This window comes from Dermacentor variabilis, chromosome 6, assembly GCF_050947875.1.
Source record: "Dermacentor variabilis isolate Ectoservices chromosome 6, ASM5094787v1, whole genome shotgun sequence".
Lineage (NCBI taxonomy): Eukaryota > Metazoa > Arthropoda > Arachnida > Ixodida > Ixodidae > Dermacentor > Dermacentor variabilis.
In genome coordinates this window covers 188,338,519-188,360,765 of record NC_134573.1, presented here as the reverse complement: position 1 = coordinate 188,360,765, position 22,247 = coordinate 188,338,519, and the positions used below count along the sequence as shown (strand labels likewise).

At 49.4% G+C, this 22,247-nt stretch overlaps 1 protein-coding gene across 4 annotated transcripts in view; it reads left to right on the top strand.

The window, feature by feature from the left end:
• Window positions 1–1,805: 1,805 nt before the first annotated feature.
• The window catches only part of hlk (hulk), a 140,009-nt gene continuing 119,567 nt past the window's right edge, over window positions 1,806–22,247 (top strand). For 3 of the 4 annotated variants that reach the window (XM_075697122.1, XM_075697121.1, XM_075697119.1), the window contains exon 1: window positions 1,806–2,012. In XM_075697122.1, coding sequence (XP_075553237.1) covers window positions 1,841–2,012 — 172 coding nt within the window. In that variant the 5' untranslated portion in view covers window positions 1,806–1,840. The remainder of the gene's footprint in view (window positions 2,013–22,247) is intronic. The other variant, XM_075697120.1, reaches the window with a different exon arrangement.

Genomic DNA, 22,247 nt, shown 5'->3' with positions numbered 1-22,247 from the left:
TTACAGCCTTTAAATAATTACGTTAGAAAACCTTCGCTTCAAATAGATTCTAACATGTGCATCTGGTCTGTATAAATTTGTATTGATATGATCTCGACCGGGTGAGCTGGGTCTTCACCGCAAGAATCATGAAACGACAACAAAGGCGGGCATCGTGATGATGAAAAAAAAAATAGAAAATGATGTATTCACTTCACTGGTACATATTGGTTGTGACTCTATCCGAGTTTCTAGAGGTTCTGCCTAACACGGGGGCCAGGACGGCCTTAAATAACCCCTCGCGGTCTTGTGGTCGTCGATGTCTTCTTGGAAAACTTGTGGAGGTGTCAGTGCCTTTGTCAGGTTGTGAAGTTGACGAGCTCTTCCCCTTCGTGTCTTCTACTATGGTCCTTCCCTTTGTGTCTGTTCAGAGCATAAAAGTGTGACGCTTTTTCGGGGAAGAGGGCAATTATCTCGACATGGGAAAGCCCGCTTGAATGTTTCCCACACTTAAAAGGTCGAAGCCCAGGCTGATCCTAACATCCTTTTCTGGGACGAGGCAAATCATCTCGACATGGGAACGTCCGCTTGAATCTTTCTCACACTGAAGAGGTCGAAGTTCAGGCTGATCCTAATATCTTTTCTGGGACGAGGCAAATCATATCGACATGGGAATGCCCGCTTGAATCTTTCTCACACTTGAAAGGTCGATCATAACAGAATCATTCGCGTTTTCCGTATTTTACGTTGCTTCTCAAGCTCACAGCCACAGTTCTTGGCAGCGGCATTTGGACGGCATGGTCGTTCTGCCTGAACACATGTGAGTAAAGTGCATGTAGTAGTTCATGAGTCCACTATAACGGTCTATTCGCTATGATGATTGCGAACAGGATATGCGAGCTAGATCCCCTGAGGCGACAGCGTCGCCAATAAAGAACGCATGCTCCCTTCACACCTCATTGCAGCCTGAGTACTGAGTTTGCAAACAATGCAACGGGAACTGCGCTGTTTTTGCGAATATTGCTCAAGCTGACGCTCGGCTACAATGCATCTTATCTTCTTCTGAGACAGCAGTATGGTCATCGAGAAACCGGAGTGTAACTCCACGTACAGAGTTTCCCAAATCTTGCATTGTGCTGATCGATGCAAGAGAAGTGTCGCACACATATGATGTCTTCGCGCCGATATTGAGAGCAACATAACTCTAGAGGAAAAAGAAGTGCAGAAACCATCGACGATTATTGTCAAAGTGAACAGCGGAACTGTGCAAACTGTGTTCGCTTTATTGAAGGAATGATGCTTTGTTGCAGTGAGTATATTTAGGCAGTGTTTGTTATTTCATTGAGTCACTTTGTATAGAGCAGAGTTATTAACCAGCACATCCTTAGCGGTTGTATAGGTGGTTATACGTGCAAGCCAACTCGTCGGATATGTCTCGCGGTCTCCAGCGATGTGAACGTCGGCGTGGAACGCGACTGTCATCCTCCTCTCCTGCCGCCTCCGTCTCATGGGGAGAGTTCGGCGGGTAGGGCTACCCTCCCAAGCGCACCATGCAAGCCTTCTATCGCGCTGTACGTAGCACATGCGTCCCAAAGAGATATCGTAGTTAGCGCTGGGCGACGAACGCGGCCTTTGAGTCGCCGCCGAAAGTCCAGCTATACCACCGACCAGCTCGAAAACGGGGGACAAGAGCCAAACGATCTCGCGGGAGAACTTCGAGTCGGGGCGCACAGCTGGCGCGGCGGTCGGCGCGTGCGGCCCCGGGGCGATCGGGGCGCTCCGGCGGCGGCACCTGGCGTCGCGACTCGAGGTCCCGCGCGAGAGCCTCGTCGCCGGTCGGCCGGCAGTCGCGCGCGGGAAGATGGCTGGGCGCGTGCTCCTGAGCCTCGCGCTCTTGCTCCTGCTCCTCCCGGGACACTCGAGCGGGGCGAAGAAAGCGAAGCAGGCCGTCGACTCCGACGTCATCGAGGACGTGAACGGCAAGCAGCTCGAGAGTCTTCTGCAGACCGAGGAATACCTCGCCGTCTTCTTCTGTGAGTGGCAGCAGCGCAGGGTGCGCGTGCGTGCGTATTCGGTTACCACGCCGGAGAAGCCGTGGTGGTGGCAGGGGACGACTGGCTTGCTAACCAAGTTCCACTGCGACACGATTGAACGAAAACGCTTGGCAGGGCGTCGAACCTGCGACATTCGGCATCGTTAACGGGACTCCCCGGCCACTGCTCCGGTGAATCTGGTTCTGTGAGTGGGCGGTCCCCTTTCTCAGCGCGGCGTGTTCAACTACGCGGTTAAAATTAGCGCGAACAAAAATGAACCGCAAGTTCTGTTCTCCATAATTGGCACAGGCGTACTTAAGTATTTACAGTCTAGCAAACGATGCACAAAGGTGACCGTGCTTTAGCAAAAAGACAAAAAGAATGCTCCCAGTCCATCGATTTGTCGTTGTCGTGTAAGATGCCTGGAGGATCCAAGCTAGGCACCCTATAGTAGTGCACGCATAATGGAGAGTTGCATCGTAGGCACTACTCGTACAACGACTATTAAGAGCTTTATTTTATTTTATTTTTTTAATTCATAGATCTATATGCGATCCTTTAGAAACCTGTCACAATAGCACGTAAATTTATTTTAAACATCTGCATTGGACACCTTCTCACGTACTGCCTTCCCGCTATACGTGACATTGGTCCTTGGCTGGGAGTAGTTCTCAACGTGGATTCTTCGTTCGTACTGTGGGCCATTATACCGAATCATAATACTGTGACCCGTCGGTTTTCAACGACCGTTTTCAACAAGAAGAGCGTTAGTAAAGAAACAAATGACGATACGTCTAAGTTCGCGCGCAGTAGTGTCCCTCACAAAGTGCGTATTGCACTTCTTGCTGCTTATAGGTAAAACTTTATTAGAAGCAATACTTGAATATTGCATCGGATAAAAGAGACGCGGGGCAAAACTTAACGTGACGCAATAACTGCGATGTCAGCAATGTTGCACGTTTCAGATGAATGTGCAGTAAATTTTCGACCGTGAATTCTTTACATAAATTGGCGAAGCCTTCATTATAGCATTTCTAAATTGTGTTTATTAAATAACGTTTATGCTCACGTCATCCCTGTTAATGAAGCCAGTTTTGTTAATGTGACCTTTAGAGTCCCCTGTGGTAGATTGATCTTGAAAAGAAAAATGAGAATATACAATATGCATTTGAGCTATCTTACGTTTTAGAAGATTATATTTTCTGTAATTCCTCAGACGTTGTCAGTAGGCGACAACAGACTTTCTTCTTCCGCGAAGCTACCTCGCATCACATTTATAATTCGTTATAGCGTCCATACCTTACGCACAGCGGCGTCGTTGTTCGCAGTGTTTAATTATAAATACATACTTTCGACTATGTTAGAAGGTCTGGCCTCTGCGTGCATGCGCACGAACTGCGGCATTCCCTTTCATGCCTTCATCCGCTCACACGTTGCGTGCAGCTCTCGCCTGTCAACTAGATACAATTCGACAGCTTTAAAAAAAAAACAGTAACAAGTGCAACCGTCGCAAGGATCCGAGGTACTATAGCGGACAGCTTATCCACGGGCCTCACGGCAGTATTCTACATAGGACATCCTTGGTATGTCCGCCATCGGCCGGTGTATTCAGTCAAACGCGGCGTGCTGGTATCGCATATAGCCGCCGCGTTGTCTCCGAGCCTTGTGACGCCCTGCTACTAAACGTGAGGTTGCGCGCGTTCGGTTACGAGCCACGGAGGCTGCGTTTCGGTCGGTGTGGAACGAGAATACTCCCACGTGCTGCGACTTGGGCTTGCGGTAAAGAGCGCCACCGACGTCCTTGAAAGCGCACGCGCAGCTTCAGAACGTCAACGCCAGTCTAGTGAAACGCGGCCTTACGTGCGAGAGTGCATGTCGCCGCAGGGTGTGCGCTGAAATATTCTGGGAGAACGCCACCGTTCCACAGCACCGGCCCGAGTCGGGCACCGCGGGTCCCAGCAGCCGCCGCGTTTCCTCTCGGCGCCACGCGGCGAAACTGTGCCGTCGAGCGCGGGTCGCTCTAAAAATAAGGCGACACGACCGTCCGAAAATCTCGATGGGGTCTGGTAAACAATCTAACACTGGCTTTTCTCTGCGGCCAGCTCGTCTCGCACGCACCCGTCTCTACACCGCCGCCGTTACACCCCTGCTTTCTTTCTTCCTCTCCCGTCTCTCGGGCTCGTACACAGACAGCGGCGATCGCCGGGCCCACGTTGCCCAATAACTTAACGGCCACGCCAGAAGACGCGCCGGGTGGAAGGGGAAGCCGGGCGGTGTCGGAGTCCGTTCTGGCGGCGCTTCAAGCTCCTCGCCAGCCGCTGCCGCTCGGGGCGCACCTTATAAAGTTTCGCGGCGGAGTGCGGCTCGACGTGTCGCGGTCGCATGTTCGACTCGGTCGCCAGCTGCGGAAAAGTCGATTCCACTCGACGAGCGGTCACTTGAATGCCTAGCGAGAATATCGAAGACGTTAACTGGTGTACGAGATACGCAAAGCTATCGACGCGAAAATGCACACATCACGATGGCATACAGAGCGAATCAAATGACAAAGAAGCAGCCGAGACAGATATGCCGGATGGTTCGAGCCAGCTGCTGAGCGCAGGGAAAACGAGAGGGAGATCGCGACGTAAGAACGACGCTTAAGGAAGCATGTCGAAAAGAGCAATTCTGATTCTAGCATCGACGTTTTATTTCTTTGGCGTGTAAGAAACGCACAGCGGCGCTTGCTACCTTGTGACCCCGTTGTATGTCGGGCCATGTCAGTCGAGAAATACATATTAAATCAAAGTAAATCACCAAATGGATTGAAGCAGTTCTGGACTAAGCGCGTGAACAGTAAACAGAACTTGAATGCGCAATGTGCGTGTGTTGTCGGTGACCTCCGATGAGAATTGCATGCTCCCAAGGTCAACCGTGGCACTGCCGCGGGATCGCGCGTCTTCTGCGTGATTGCGCCACAGCTGAGCTCGACCCGACAACCACGCGGCGCTTGCAGTTCGCTCGCTCACAGCGTACGCACTCTCGGGCCATGGGCGAGCGATGTTCACCGGGTCTGTCCAAGTGCTGGTTTTTATTTTAAATATACGCATTCTGTTATGTAACTTCCAGCTACTTAGTTTTACGATTGAATACAGTAGAAAGAGAAGAGCTTTTTAACAGTGTTCACAAAGGATGCATCTAAAAGGCAAGCTATGCAAAAATGTCGCTTGCCATTTGGAACAGAAAATGAAATGGAGGAAGCAGAGAGAGGCAAGTTCTGTGACAGATCCGTACACCAATAATTTGATTACACGAAAGCTTACGACCAGCTTATATTTCTGGTTCCTTGAAGCGAAACGATCTCATTGCGCCGCCGGCCAGCTGTAAACGTCCTGTCCCTTGCTTCATGCGAAGGCCCAAACGTGGAGGGACGCTGCTCCACCAAACACCGCAGTGTCGCGGAAAAGCACACGTCAGGACCGCACGCCGGTCTTTATTACTGTGACCCAAAAACCATGGACGCCAGGAATGCGCCCAGTTGTGACGGAGAGGACCGGTGCGCAGGATGGAAGGGAGCGCCAAGAATACCCGCGGCAACGGAAACAGCGTATGGCTGTCGGGATTGGGCGCTCTAGCAGTGACGTTGCTGTTTACCAGCGGATATGGAAGCGTCACGAATTCGGGCGACGGAAGAATCATAGATAAGAAAACAACGCTCTACCCTAAAGAGAAAGAAGGGAAAAGTGCAACGTTGTGCACTCAGACGATATGCACTGCAGGGGGGGGGGGGGGGAGGTCACTCGTACGGCGAGCGACCATCATGAGCAGCCTCGTGCTCGCTCGGTGATGACGATTATGTTAAATTTTTTATTTTGTACGCACTGCAGACCACAAGAGGGTCCACACAGGACTGTCATATCATATTAAAGTATATTAAAACAATCAATGCAACGCGTGGACAGGCCACATCATTACAAGAAATAATTAGAGTGGTGCTTTCGGCAACGAAAATACAGAATTTATAGGGATATGAAAAAACAACACGACAACGAGGACACCAGTGATATGAGCACCCCAATTAAGGAAGGGCACATGCCACCGAGCTATTTCTTTAAGTTCTTCCATTGCATTTAAACATTAAAATATATTTTATACTTCAAACTACATTCTTCGCTGCAGAAAGTCGCTTCATTGCATGTTGTTTCTTGTTTGGCCGTCAGTTTTCCAGCCGTCTTTAATAGTTTCCACAGCCAGTTTCACTTGTGTTTTCCTTACTGTTCCTAAATATAACGCTTCGGTTAACGCTGTGTCTTTAACGGGATTTCGGCGAAAAATTGCAGAGAAACACAAGCAAACAATGGCGAATACACCACGGCACACTAGTGCTGGGAAGTTGCAGAATCGCAACCAATATTGCAGAAAAAAACCGAATTATCAGAAACAGAGGCCACGGCGTGCTCCTTGTTGAGCACCAAAGTGTTTCCTTTAGGCGTGTCACGTCCCTGCGGAACCGTTGCACAGTCCTCGTGCACCCTCTTATTGACCGTCTCCGCCGGCAGCGTTGAATGTGCAACCGCTTGCAATTAACGCTTTACCTTTAACGGTTGATACTAAGCATGTCTCCTGTTAACGTGCGCCAGGTTTAAAGGCAAAATACAGAGCTATTTGCTTAGTGCTATTCTAAAACGTAATTCTCTGCACGATAGAGCATTTTAAAGGCTACGACAGCCCGTTGGAAAATCCCTACGGCGTCCTAAATGCAGCTACGAAGTTTAGAATTTCCCCAGCATATTTCTACGAGAACACGTTCTGTTTCCATGACGTTTTACCTTGATGCACCTATAGCTCTAAAACTTAAAAAAGCTTCAGCCTCTTTACAAGTATATATAAGTACACTAATTTGCCCAAACTTGATGATGTCCTACGGTGTCCTTACTTACAACCGATTTTTTTTCTTGATTATTCCTCCAGAAACACGCTTTCTACGAAGCTTTTTATTGGGATGCCCGATACATCCGAAAAAGCGTCCTGCGGAATATTCCATGCTCCAAAATACAATTGCAGAACCTCGGCAGTTTCCTACAACTCGCTTAATTATACCGCACATATTCAACATTATCCACATATTAAACTCGACACCACTAACATCTCCTTCCCATTCGTTGGGACAGTTCACTATAAATCACTCACATTTTCGTCGGAACGTGATGAAGCGCAAGCGCTGGAGTGAACATGGTACGCCGCACTTAATCTGAATCGCGGCTTCGCCATGGAAGGCAAAAGAGATGGCGCGCAGTCCACCTGCCTGTTGCAACAACCCAGCAACGCCACCACGTGGAAGAAATGACCGGAGCTCGCAAGGCGGCCACGAGAACGCAGTACAGCGACACGCGCTTCGATGTTCCGAAGCCTGTTCCGAACCTGAGCGCACCTCTTATATGACTGACAGCGCGGGAAATCTAAGTACACGGGTGTTTTCACATTTCGCCCCCATAGAAATTCGGCCGCTTTGATCGGAATTCCATCCCGTTCGATTAGCAGGTCGCGCTATGGGAAAACTTTCCCCGTATATAGCGCGACCTGTACAACCATAAGCGCGCACATTTCTCGTGATCACAGATGCTCTCTTGTGCAACACAGCGGTGTGTAGTGCCACGGAGACGACAGCGGGGACAAGAACAGGGCTTCCAATGAAGAAAGTGTTGGTTCAGCCGGAACAGTAATTCATTAGGACCATGTTGCCCACCTCAATCAACAAAGGTGTTGCGCGCTGCTGCGATTACCTCACGTGACAAAAGATTCGAACCTTACTATCTTAACAAGCGACCCAAGTGTGCGCCCTCTGATATAAAGCTTATGTAGATATGTACGAACTCAGGCATGCATCGAGTGTGCGCCGTTAGCAGGAAGCAAAGAACTCCGGGCAATATATTTCAATTTGTTACACGAGGAAGGCACCCAGGCTCTCATTTAAATACTCACATATGCCGTAGAGCAAGCTGCTAAAAAGAAGGCAGAATCCCAGAGGGATCGTCAATGCATCATTTCGCTACTGCTTTCGCAGATGTCACTGAAGCTATAGTTTACAATTACATACCACGTGGAGACACGGATAAAGCTATCCGCCCGCAGCCGCCAGTTCTACTGAGGTTCATCGTAACTTTAGTAATTAATTAAGGCCTTTAGAATTTCACCACGCCCGCCGTAGTTGCTTAGGGGCTATTGTGTTGGGCTTCTAATAGAACGGGATGGAATTCCGATCAAGGCGGCCTCATTTCTATGGGGGCGAAATGTGAAAACACTCGTTTACTTAGATTTAGATGCACCTTATAAAAACCGCAGGTGGTCCAAATTATTAAGGCGAGAGCCTTAAGTGGTCCACACCCCCGATGGCCTGGAAAACAGGAAGTCACGTGAGCTCGCCTCGCGCAGACACGTGTCACTGCCCGCGCGTTCGTCGTCTTCCACGGCTGGCTCCGATGCCGCGCACCATGCCAAAAGAAATGCCGAATTAAGATGGAGTTAATTCAGGCACTCGAACCCACGACCTTCGGTGGGAGAAATCGAGTAATAAGAAATAACAACGCATTCGAATGTCAAGTAATTTAGTGGATGCCTCTTGAGCGCGCAGGCTTTCGCCTTCACCCTCTTTGGTGCGTGGTAAAGTGACTCAATTTTCGGGAGCTCCCCACTACGGCGTGCCTCATAATCACAATCGTGCTTTTGGTACCTAAAACTCCATAAGAATTTGACCACGCACTTGGGCATCTCACCGGTGTCTCTATGTACACGAGGTGTACACGAGGTGCAAGCAAAGCTTCGCTTCTGTGCGTCTCTCGGTCTGCCTATTGCGATCGTGTGAAAATCGCGCGCGCAGGCACCCGCGGAGCTGTGCCCGATTTCTCAAAGGCTGCCACGCGCACGAGCCGGAAGCCACGCGACACGCGCCACCCAATCGATGGAGCGGCTTTTCGCCGCCTGGACAGTGCAGCAGCAACGCAAGGTTGTCGGGAGGGGGCCGCACCCGCGACTTGACATAAACGTGCGCAGTGATATAGTTGTTGCTCAGATCGCAGGATCTGATCCATAGGTGTCCCTTCAACTTTGAAGATGCGATCGTAGTCGTGCAAATATGTGAGAGTGTGTCCTTGTGAGGGAGCTTTGCCCTTCCATGCCATTCTCTACACCGTCGTCCGTTTCCCACGGAAGAAAGTCCCGACGTGGTTTTGTTGCGTCTCGTCGACATCAGTCACGTTCTTACGCGGAAGGCCTTGCGCTCGTGTTCTGCTTCCAGATAAACTTACGGAGACGTTGCTTCGTTTGAATGTAGAATAATCGAAGCGTGCGATGGAAGTGCAGCCTTGTATGAAATGCGTAATCCGGCAAAGAAAGAATGAAGGAGAGGGAAATTGTGAAGAGGAAGAGACGATATTTTCTGCAACTCCTTAGGAAGCGCAGTTCAGCGTCTTAAAATACATAAATAAATAAATAAATAAATAAATAAATAAATAAATAAATAAATAAATAAATAAATAAAAGAACATTGTGAGAAATAAGAACGACGAAGGAAGAAGTTGAAAGGCGAAGTACCGGCGCTTTAATTTTTAGTTCTGCACACCGGAATCTGTTACTTTTTTTTTTACTAAGATACACATTTCGATTTTACCTGCCGCCTCGAAATTTCATTTCGATCACACGCAGCCGCTATCTTGCCTGCAAGAAACCGGGGACAACGTGTTGGGGCGCCAGCGAACGCAGAGTCCGCGACCAGCGGCGAGAGCAGGCACGTGCCTTCGAACTGATCGCGGTGCTTCGTCACGGCGAACCTTGTTCCCATCAGCGTCGCATCATTCATTTCTGCACTTTCGACCCTCCAGGGATTCTGGGATACCCTGTGAGCTGTAACTCGGCGATGAAAAACTTGCGTTGAAATCGGGTCATTATAAGGTACTGCATTTTTCTTTTATGTCCATTGCACCATAGCCTTCTCGTATTTTGCACGCCTATAGCCTCACGTAGCGCGCAGGATGTCAGCTATTTACGATATTTTCATAGCTACCTTAGCATCTTCTACGTCGCTTAGAGTAAAATATAAACAATAGAAACAACACAATCAAAGGCATCTTGCGTTTTATATTAACTCTCTCATCAATCTATCATTGAGTTATCGGCTTTTTGAGAAAACTCATTCACTGTATTCTATCTTGTTCATACCAGCGGCAGCAACAAAGTCTGTTTTCAGACGAATGATTACCCTATAGGCCAAACGCCAGCTCTATAAGCTATTTGAAAGCATATGAACTTCATACGGAATAGCAACTTTCCTAATGCACGACTGATAATGATAAACTTTCAGTACTGCTAGCTGAAAGGTGTTCAAATGGGTCATCGCTTATGACGCGTGGGAGGAATCCACCTTCGCACAACCCGCCGCGGTGGCGTAGCGGCTATGGTGTTGCGCTGAAGCACGAGGTCGTGGGATCAAATCCCGGCCGCGGGGGCCGCATTTCCACGGGGGCGAAATGCAAAAAAAAAAAAAAAGCCGTGGTTGAACGCGGTTAAACCAAGTTTGTCGAGCGACAGAACGGTTTTGCTTGCTTTGGTAAAGGACACAGACGCTGCTCGGCACCGTCAGCAACTACTGCATCTACAATTACAGCACAACACACAGACGCTGCTCGCCACGGCAGCAGCTGCGAGCGAATTGACCTTCATGTTGCGTCTCGCTATAACGCGAACTAAAAGCACAGCGCATACAAAGCTACCAGCCCGCGGCGCACTTTGTCCACATCGCAGATCGCTTTCGAGGTACGGGCGCCCACGCGGCGTATGCAGCAGTGGTAGTGGCAGGCTAAGTCCTAGTTTGACCTTGGCTGAACTTGAAGGTCAGATTTACGGACCCATGCGTTTTCGGGCTTTGTGTCTGGAGTAGTAGAGTTAGCGCTCTAAAACGCCCGTGTCCCTGTGCACTGGGGGCACGCTAAAGATCCCCTGGTGGTCAAAATTAATCCGGAGTCCCCCACTGCGGCGTGCTTCATAATCAAATTGTGGTTTTCGCACGTAAGACCCCAGGATGCAATTCGATTCACCTTCGCATATACGATGTCTAGAAGTGAAACAAAAAAATTGTGATGCCGCAGAACCGTGTGCCCTGATTAGACGTAAGAGAGCTGTGACAGCTCCTATTTTCTTTCCACTGAGCAACACGGGCAGGATTGTGCCTTGCTTTCATCACACTGATTCTTTTCTTGGCGCATTTCAAGAAAGTCTACAGACCCATGCACGGCACTCAACGGAGGCTCGTGTAGGGGAGGTTAGGCTGGTGAAGGTACGTAAAGTTCGTTTGCTCAAAACTAAGCGCATATAATTGTTTGCTGCTTACAGAATAACCTCGAACTTGTAATTACCCGAATACAAGCGTCAAAATTGCTATTCCTGTCATAAAATGGTATATTTTATTTATTTATTTCTAACAGCTTTTCTTTGACGCCGTAGTGGCGCTGCCAGCGCAAGACGCTATCCGAAAACGTAAAACCCTATTCTAAAGCTCTTCACTCTTGCGTGCCCCAACGCTAACATCCGCAAAGCTCTTTGGGGCCCCTATTCTAAAGCTCTATATTGTCTCTCTAGCTGTGCAACCTCACCGACGTCCCGCTAGTTGCCGTCCCCAACCGCCTGGAGTATATCGAGTGGGAAGCGGGGAATCACGCGACTTCTCGCCCATCGTCCTCGCACCGGCGTTTCGGTCGCGCTGCCGCAGGGGCGGCGCACCGTCCCGCCGGGAGCGCCGAGAGTGCGCGCGGCCCCATCGCCGTCTCCCCTTGGCGCGCACCCGTTTAGGAAGCGGGCCACTGAGTCAGCCACGCCGGGCACGGCGTCGCCAGCCGAGGGTTTTTGGTTACCGCGCGCGTCCTGCTGGAGGGCGTTCCACCACCGCGGTCACCGCTGCTGGGCAAGACGCGTGCCGGTCACGCCGCGTTGCTGCGTCACTGACGCGGCCGTTCCGCGGATGGAGCGAGAGCCGGCTCAGTGTCACCACGCGGGCCGTTGTGTCGGCGGGGAGTGAACTGTTCCTCTTAACCGCGCGAGTCGCCGTAGGACGTGATGTACTTAAATGCGTGCGCTGCTTCATCACGAACTGCATAAGTGGCCTGTAGAACTTATTGTGCATAATATGAACTATTTCGTAGTATGCGGGCAGTCTGTCCACATCCCGGCACCTGGACACGGCAGGTGGCGAGCGTCCACTGCAGAGCCGGTGGGAAGAGCACTTCGCAGGCGCGCTCGTGACGTGTCGTCGCAGCGAGTGGGAAGCTGGCTCCCACCTGGCATTCGAAGTGGCTACGAGAAACGAGTCGTACGAAACGGGAGACAACGTTACGAGAAGCTCCGTCCAACACATGAAATACTTGAATTTCAGTATGTTGACAAGTGCTTAAGGTATGGCGCGGATGCTGTAGCGTTGGTGTTAACGCTTGCTATTCGGGGGCACTGCGCGAAGCGCAGCCATTAGAGAGTTTTAGATAAGGGGACGCAAGCCGCTTGCGTCCCCTAATCTAAAGCTCTCTATTGTGGGCGGCCGTAGCTTCCTTAGACGCAGTGAGACATATGCGAGTCTGTGCACGCAACTTATACGCGAACGGGAAAAGAAACGAGGCCGGAGAACACGGCAATTAGCGCACGGTAAGCGCTTGATCAAGCATTGGTTCGATTAAATGGACAACTACGAAGGAGGCGTCATTCTTCAAATTTGTTCACAGAACAAAGCTCGGAGCGCGTCTATATATGAACGCAGCTCTCTGCCAGCAAGCGTTAATTGGCACGGGGACCAGTGGCTGTACGCAACTGTGCTTCAACGGGTGAGAGACGACGGGCTTCGCAATGCTTGTGAACTTCGCTCAGCACTAGGTAATTCTGGAAGCGATGCGGGCGTATGCGATTAAACGCTTCTTCTTTGCACTTCAATAAACGGCCTGTTTCAACCCTGTATGATCTGCGGTGCGCGCCGTGTCAACCGTGATGCTGGATTCGTAGCAGTGCTACGTCGTCACTTAGCTTAGATAGCGTGTTTAATGTCAGACTGAGTAATCTTGCGAACCACATTTGGTTGCGTAAATTTGGTGAAGTTAAATGCCACAATTTGTGTAAGCAGTGCTACTCGCGTTTGACGTCAATGTTGAACGCGTGGCCATAGACGCTGCAGTAGCTGCAGCCTGTTCGTTTACTTTTGAAGACAACCCCTGTGCATTTTCTTGCCTAAGTTTTGGAGCGAGAGCAACATTAGCTCTTCGTGACGAGCCGGTGCACCGATTCACGTGGCTTCAGAATTCATATCACCACTGCTTATTTGTTTTTTTGCTCTTTTCTCTCTGCGCAAGGCTTCGTCACAGGTTTCAATAAAAATGGCAGAAAAGTGGCAGACATCGTCGTAGGCTTCGGCAGGCGTTTGGTCGTGCTATTACATCGACGTAGTTCGGGTAACGACGTATAACGAAATATTGTAGAAAGGAGGTTTATAATAAAGCAGTATGCTCAACGGCAGAACTAAATGCGCAGCATAGAGATATTTCAGACAGCTAACAGAATGAGGACAAAACACATTTGCAACGCAATGCTTGATAATTTTGTATATAACACGAGCACAAGCATATAGCCCTGTAAGAGAAAGCTTAGAACTTGAATAAAAATTTTCTCTAGGCAGGGCCAAACAAGGGTTAGAAGTCGTAATTCCAATGATTATTTCGGGCACCAGAAGCTCGTTATTTTAACAACTGCTGAACGTTGTTGAGGAACGAACGTTGTGCAGCCACACGTTCACCGCAGCGTCCAACCGGCATCCTGTAGAACGCGGCCCGAGTCCGTCCGCCGAGCGCAGAGCCGGCAGAGCGGGACTCGTTGGCGCCGCACGACACAGTCCGCCGGCTCGGCCGTCACGCTTTGCCTGGCGGCGCCCTGAACCGGCGTGACGCGCCGCTTCTCGTAACAGCGGGCAGAGTGACGCGCGCGGCACGCTGTGCTCTGCGGCCGTGCTGCTTGGTCATGATTGGCCGACTGGCTCGTTTGTGGCTCGAGGCCGTGCCCGCGGAGACGCCACCAAGATGGCGGCCGTGCGCGAGAGGCGGTGCCGACCAGACCAGCTGCGGCAGCGCGGTGGTTCGCGCGTTCTCGCAGCACGATATAAGTGAAGCATATATTCCTTAACAATTGTGTATGTAATGAAGAGTTACGCAAATGCATACTTTTTTATTTACAATCTATGAAAGACACGCAAAGTGTACACCGATCGCGGTGTGTTTTGCCTGGAATTCGCTTGTAGCTGTCTGTGCCCGGTGCCATCGGCCCAAATACGAACGCGAACGAGTAGAAAACGGCTGGAATGTTTCTCTTTTCTTTTAACGTTTCAGATTTGCCTGCATTTGTAGCATTGGCTTAATTCATGCTCGAACCCCACCGTCCTTAAACATCGGCTGCAGTGCGAGTGTGCGCGTCCATGGCTGCACATAACGGGTGTCGTGTTCGGCGTCCTCGGCCACGTTTGAGTTTGTGCTGACGGTACATGCAGCTCTGATTAAAGTACTGCTACAATGAAGCACTAATTAAAAGCTAGGTGCCGTAAATGCTTACGTCATTAGAAGTGAACGCCCTCTCGGCGTTGCTTACCGAAGCTTCTTGAAACTCGGTCAGTCTCTCGAAATATATATATATATATATATATATATATATATATATATATATATATATATATATATTAATCCCGCCCATTGAGTTGCGCTAGGATGTTGCGGTGGAGTCTAACACGTTGCCGGAGGGGCAATGTCCAACATTTCTGAACAGTCTACGGCTCCACGACAAACGTCTGCTCCGTCAACGCACGGTGCTCCTCGTTAAAGAGAAAAATGATTTCAGCTGCATCAGTAAATCACCGCTCTATAGTGCGAAATGAAAGCACACCCTTGGCGTGAAAAGAGGACGTGTAAGCGACAAAATACGAAGTACTGGTGGCGACGCCGCATTCAAGTTCCGACACCAGCTCTACGTGACGACATGGATTTTGAAGGCTTCTATACAGCTGGTTAGTACATTCTTTACAGGTAAAGATGGAATACATTGCATTCTAGAAGGACCAAAGACTATATCGCGCAGCCAGTTTCATGAACATTTACAAAACCACAACAATAATGCTTTGAAATCTGTGATGTCACCGTGACGTACCGGCCCTGATGCCTTGGTGCGAATTAAAAAAAAAGCTTTGACTTTCCATTTCTCTTCTAATGATGAACCGATAGGCACAAAATGAATGAAAATAGAGTTTCAAAGCAATACTTTATCAGTCTCAGCTGATTTAGAGCTTCTCTTTTAAAAAAAATTATGGGTTCTGATTATGAGGCACGCCGTAGTGGAGGACTCCAGGAATTTTGACCACCTGAGGTTCTCTAACGTGCACCTAAATCTAAGTTCAGGGGTGTTTTCGCCCCCATCGAAATGCGGCCGCCGTGGCCGGGATTCGATCCTGCGACCTCGTGCTCAGCAGCCTAACACCATAGCCACTGAGCAACCACGGCGGGTAGTGTTTTTCTTTAGTGTTCCCTCACTGTGCAGGTCGCAAAGACAAGCAGAAACTTTGGATTCGAGCCTCGCCCAGACTTCGCGGAAATTTAGCTTTTTCGCAAATCTCCTGTCCCGTAAACTTTTGTTGCGGACTACACGATGACCTTTAGGCCTGCATTGAAACGTCTGCTGTAAAGTGATTTATGAGCTCGCTATGAAACATTTAGTCTAGTTCCTGACCTGTTACGCTAGAAACCTCTACCTTTTTCTGTTTAAGATGGGTCTCTAGTTCGAGTCGAACACTGATTTCACTAAAAGATGCTTTCAGACACAAAAAAGACACAAAAATGCTTTCATAAGGCATCCTGAATTTATTCAGATTATATTTGTTGCCCCTAAATGATCAAAGACATGATTTTATTGGCCAATAGGCGCATAATTTGATTTAGGAATTTAAGTTACAAATCGTGAAAATAAATGAATATCCCTTCGAGAAAAATAAAAGAAGCAACATTGGCCGTAGCAATACTAGATAAATTAAGATCTATATTATCGATAACATAATGAAAGACCAGCCATTTGCGCAGCGTATCGCTGCGCGAAGGACCTGTCGAAGCGCTGTCTGCAGACCGAGCCTCTGAGCAGCGATCTATTATACAACGGAATAATGTTTGCTGCGACGCGCCCCATGTTTTGAACTGGACCTTTGCAATTGCAGCTAGGGACGTTCCGAAAGTAAGTTTCGACATTCTTGTTTTTAAGAGAATATGGTACGCCACTTGAAACAAACGAATGCCATAAGAATCCACGCGCGTTGCTGCTTCAATTAACGACGGAAGGAGCGTGAGCTGAGGAGGCATGGCGCATGCGCAAAGCGCCGAAGAGCAGCAGCAGACCGGCGGGGGTGCCCGAGGTTATTCCGAATCACGATGGCAGACAGACGTGTGCTGACAACCGGGTCGCCAGTGGAAGTGCGTGCTGTTATCCGGCATGAATGGGCACCTGCATGCATGAAAGGCGCACTCTCGGAACGTTACCTCCAAAACAATGCTGAGGTGGAGCAGGCTGTGCGACCATTCCTTGCGTCGAAGGGCAGCGAGTTTCACCAGAGTGGTTTATTCAAGCTCATTGCACGCTACGGCAAATGTCTCAATGTCGGTGGCACCTATGTCAAAAAATAGTGCAAGGTGTATAATTCATGATGCCATGGTGTATTTTTTTTTGTGCAGTAACGTTTCCGTGTGAAAATAAATGACGAAACTTACTTTCTGGACGTCCCTCGTATGTGTTAATGTCTTCTTGGTAGAACGCCTCTATCTGTGTTCTCTGGTTTCTGGCGAAATCTTCGGAATTTCCTGGTGCCTCGGCTCCCGGTCTTGTGGCCATGGACGCGGAGCCTTCCATAGGTCCTTCTGGCCAGACGTCATTAAGGCCGTCCGTCACGAGGAAGAGAGGAAGCGTGCTCAGTGACACCGAGGACACTGAGCTGTACTCCGGGTCGGATGAAGACTCATCGGATGATAGCCTCATCACTGTACGCAGAAAGAGGGCCAAGAGGAGGACAGTCAACGCGAATACATCAACGCAAGCGAGCACGGCGACTCTGAAGTCAAGGCCTGAACGTTGGCCTCACGCCATCGTGTTCGTACCCGAGGAACCTTCAAGCAACCTCCGACGGCTAACCAGGCAAGAACTATCTGTTTTCTTGGAAGGGGTCGTGCCGAATGAAATTAAGGACATTTGGATAAATACACGCAACAATGTCCTCGCAATCGATGTTTCCAACGGGAGTGCACTCGAAAAACTGAAGCAAATCTCGGAGCTAGGGCGCATCAAAGTGCGTTCTTATATCCCGATGGATGATGCATCCACAGCATGTGTAATTTATGACATTGATGTCGCCATCCCCAACGCGTACTTGCCTATCCTCGTCAAACCAGCAGGTGAGGGTGTTGTCATCACGCGTGTGAGCCGCCTTGGAACTTCGCCCTGCGACAAACTGATTTTCAATGGAGATTACCTACCATCTCACGTCAAAGTCGGTCATTTCCACACCCTGTTCGTCCCTTCGTACAAAAGCCTCTTCAATGCCATCAGTGCTTTAGGTTTGGAAATGTCAAGGGGCTCTGTCCGAAGTCGTTACTGTGCCTCTGGTGTGCTGAACCTCACGCGGAGGACACGTGCCGGGCTACAGTCCTAAAGTGCGGCAACTGTAATGGTTCCCATGCTGCCTCGTCTAGGGACTGCCCTCGCATCAAGAAAGAGGTCGCTGTTCTCAAGCAAATGGTTCGGGACAATTCGACACACAGGGAGGCTGCTGAAACAATCCGGCGTCGGCGTCACCGAACCGCCTCAAAAAGGGCAGATACACGAAAGGAGAGGGGCCCTTCCATTGTAGCACCCACATTCTCCAAACAGGCCAAAAAGGGGCCTAACAGCACAAGAAAGTCAGCTCAAAGGAATCTTTCTCAGGAAGAATGGCCTGTGCTTCCGAGCCAGCAACTTCCCACAGAACCACAGATTGTCAAGCCCGCTCGGGAGCCTACTCCTGCCGCTAATGACACGCCCAAAGCAGATCGTCAAGTCATTTCAATGCTGCGTCCCCTCGTAGATACCATTCGAGTGATTCTGTCGAACCTTGGAACTACGTCTGCTCGAAGTGCACTGAAAGTACTGAACGCCTTAAGCACAGTGCTTGAGTCTCTCGAATAGAGACATGGCCAACCATTGCCCATCCTTTCGAGAAGAAGTCAAGGCAGCGTCAATCATCCAGTGGAACGCAAGAGGACTAAAATCACGCCTTTCAGGCTTTCGTCATCATATATATATTAATTTGTTCCCAATAATTGTCATATGTGAGCCTAATGTGCCAAAACCAGTCAGATTATTGGGTTACGAAGCTGTTATATCCACAACAACTGATGCATGCAGCAAAGACATCGTTTTTATTCGTCGAGAACTGGCCTATGTTCGCCAGCCGATTCCGCCTCATGATAACAATCAATATGTTTGCCTAACAATTAAAAAGGGCAAACTCATGTTTACACTTGTAGGCGTTTATATATCGCCTTCAAGTAATTTTGATCCCTAAAGATTAACGAACATCTTGTCGGTGTGCCCTGCTCCATATGTCATCATCAGAGATTTTAATGCGCGTCATATGGCATGTGGAAGCATAAGGACAAATGCAAGAGGGCAAAGACTTTCAAAGTTCACCTGCAAGCACGGCCTTTCACTCCTGAATGATGGCAGTCCAACGAGGCGTGAATTATGGCAACTGCCTTGACCTAGCTTTCGTCTCCAGCTCTTTCACAAGACATGGTAAATGGTTCTCGGATATCGAGACACACGGGAGTGATCATATTCCCACGTACCTTGCCATCAAAGGGATGTCCAAGTCCTTCCCACGGAACACCATTCGATTAATTGACTAGACTAATTTTACTTCCACCATGGAAGATGCTTGTCGAGATGGCTTGTCCTCTGGATTAGAGGAAACAATCAAGTCTGCAATGCGAGACGCCACGCGCACGGTCACAGTTTCGTCGAAACACACGGAATTGGATATAGAGTTGGAGCGACTTCATGCACTCCGTCGTCGTGCGGAGCGGTGTTACCGGCGTACAAAATCCATCGAAGACCTTAGGACAGCGAGACGACTACAAAAGAAAATTCAGCGTCGCATGGATAGATTGGCATCTCGACGTTGAACAGCGTTTTGCCAGTCACTAGACCCCCGAAAGCCACTTTTTCACACCTGGAGAACCATACGTGGTCTACGTTCCCTCCCTGAACAACGCTTCCCATTCAAAGCACTGGCGCTCTTCCAGAGGCGACTGGATGCTGATGTTGCAGAATACTTTTGTGCAATGATCGCTGGCCAAGCAAGCTGTCCAGGCTTTCCAGCCCCCCAGTCACATCCCTGTTTCACGTGACTGCCGCATGGATCTTCCTTTCATAATGGAGGAACTAGAAGCGGCCCTTGCTCTATGCAGGCGTTCTTCATCCGCGGAACCAGACGGAATATCCTACCGCGCCTTGATCAACCGGAGTGATGGCGCACGTAGAGAACTACATCTATACAATGTATCTTGGCAAAATGCATGGTTCCCGAAGAATGGAAGACAATCCGTTTGGTCCCTCTCCTGAAGCAAGGCAAGTCCCCTCTTGAACTCATCTCATACCGCCCAATAGCGCTGGCCAGCTGTGTGGGAAAGATAATGGAAAATATGATCCTTGCCCGCTTGGTGTGGTACTTGGAACACTACAACTTGTTACCAAATTGCATGGCTGGTTTTCATCGAGATCGCTCATCAATTGACAGTGTTGTTGATCTCGCTACGTATGTCCAGCATCAAAAGTCACGCAAAATATTATCTGCAGCTTTGTTCTTGGATGTCAAGGGGGCATACGATAACGTATCTCACGAGGCTATCCTCGATGCTCTTGAGAAGGTTGGCCTAGGTGGTCGAGTTTTCCGATGGATTTCTCATTACCTTTTTATGAAATAGTTATTTGTGTGTACCGGCGATGGTCAAACCGCACGACGCTACAACTACCGAGGTGTTCCTCAAGGCGGTGTACTACGCCCTACCCTATTCAACGTCACACTCATTGGTCTCGTTCATCATCTGCCAGCAGCGATCAAGATATCAATGTACGCAGACGATTTATGTATATGGACTTCAGGTGTGACACGTCCTGAAATACGTGCAAGACTTCAAAAAGCTGCTATTCTAACAACTATATACCTCCGCAACCAATGTCTTCAAATCTCGTCAGACAAATGTGCACTGATGGCATTCACACGTAAACCAATGACACCCTACGCGGCATCTCAATAAATGGCCAGATAATTTCTTATGAGAAGACACAAATTTCTTGGCATAATCATTGATAGAGATCTCTCATGGAGCCCGCACGTGACATACTTGAAACAGCGTCTGACAGCAATCTCCCAGCTTTTCAAGTTTCTGGGCGGAAAGACTTGGGCAATGTCAGTGCATGCAATGCTGGTATTGTACAGGGCTCTTTTTCTGGGCTTCTTGAGATACAGTTTGGCCGTACTGACCAACACTTGCCAGACAAATCTTCGTGCTCTACAGGCTATTCAAGCTCGGGCTCTCAGAGTCTGTCTTGGTTTGCCAAAATGCACATCGACAGTAGCGACTATTGCGATCGCCCGGGACCAACCCATACAAACACACATTGCGATGGAGGTGTTGAGAGTGCACATTAGGCAAGTTGCCCGTGCCCGTTCCCACCATCTGGCAACGCTACCGTCAGAAAGGCCGCAGGCATCATTTTGTACTACGATTTCGTATTATTACACCTGCCTTCCATCAGGCTTCACCCCCGCAACTAAGCCATCGATTCCTCCATGGTATTTGGCTCGACCTGCAGTGCACCTCGCCGTACCAGGAATCAGGAAAAAATCTGAGCTGTCATCACCTGCTCTTAAACAACTAACTCTGCTCCTTTCGCACGAGTAGTACGCCGACCACGTACATACTTATGCTGATGGATCGGCAACTGTCCAGTGTTCCTCTGGAGCCGTGGTTTTCCCAGCGAAAGCCACCACCATCAGTTTCAAGACACGTCACCTAATGATACCGATGGCTCGGAACCTGCAGCTCTTCGCACTGCACTTCGTCTCGTCAGCCAAGGACAACCTCGAAGATGGTCAATATTCAGTGACTAGAAGGCAGCACCGCAGTCCTTGCTATCAGCCCTGCGGCGTGGACGACACGGACAACTGGTATTAGAGATTAGGGAACTAATCCATACCTTGACTGAGAAAGGACACCACGTAACATTTCAGTGGCTTCCAAGTCACTGCGGCGTCATAGGGAACGAACACGCCGATAACGCTGCTCGGTCGGCTCTTAAAGGGGACGAAGAGGAGCCAATACCATTATCAAGGACAGATGTCGCTAGAAAACTTCGAGTGCTCAGCCGTGATATCACGTTCTCCTTGTGGAACGCAAGAAGTTTTCAAAACAACCGGCTGCACAACCTAGACTCCTCTCTACGCCTTTGCATTCCAGCTGGACTCTGCCGTCGCGAAGCTACCCTGCTTTGTCGAATATGACTAGGGGTGGCCTTCACCAAGTCTTTTGCTTTCCGAATCGGATGGGCCGACGATGCCTCGTGTGATGACTGTGGTAACGAGGAGACTCTTCAGCACCTTCTCTGTGACTGTCCTCGCTATAATTTACAGAGACAATCGCTCGCAATCGCGATAGCGCGTCTTGACCGAAGACCTTGTTGACCAGAGACGCCGTGAAGTCAAGCATTTATTCGGACAGCAACACGAACATAACAGACAGCAACGATTCAGTGGCTTCGCCTTATAAAGGGAGCATGGGTGCAGCCGAGGCATGCGATTGGCTAGCGATACAATAGCACATGTGAACAATGACCGCGTGCATCAGATACGCGGCCTACAGTGGCAAGAGACAACACGCTTGATAAACGTTGCACAGATACAACAGACCTCTAATAGAGGAACTTATTTTCAAATGCCGCCATCACAAGGCCATCGCAGCAGAGGGCGACGAGGGCACTGTTGCAGTTTTTAAAGGCAACAGAATTGGACAAGCGACTGTAGCCTGGACAGATGTTTATAGCGCGGCAAGTGCTACTGTGCAGTGCAGTGACAGTGATCGACTGTTATTGTATGTCTGTGCTCCTTTCTTTATCTCTACT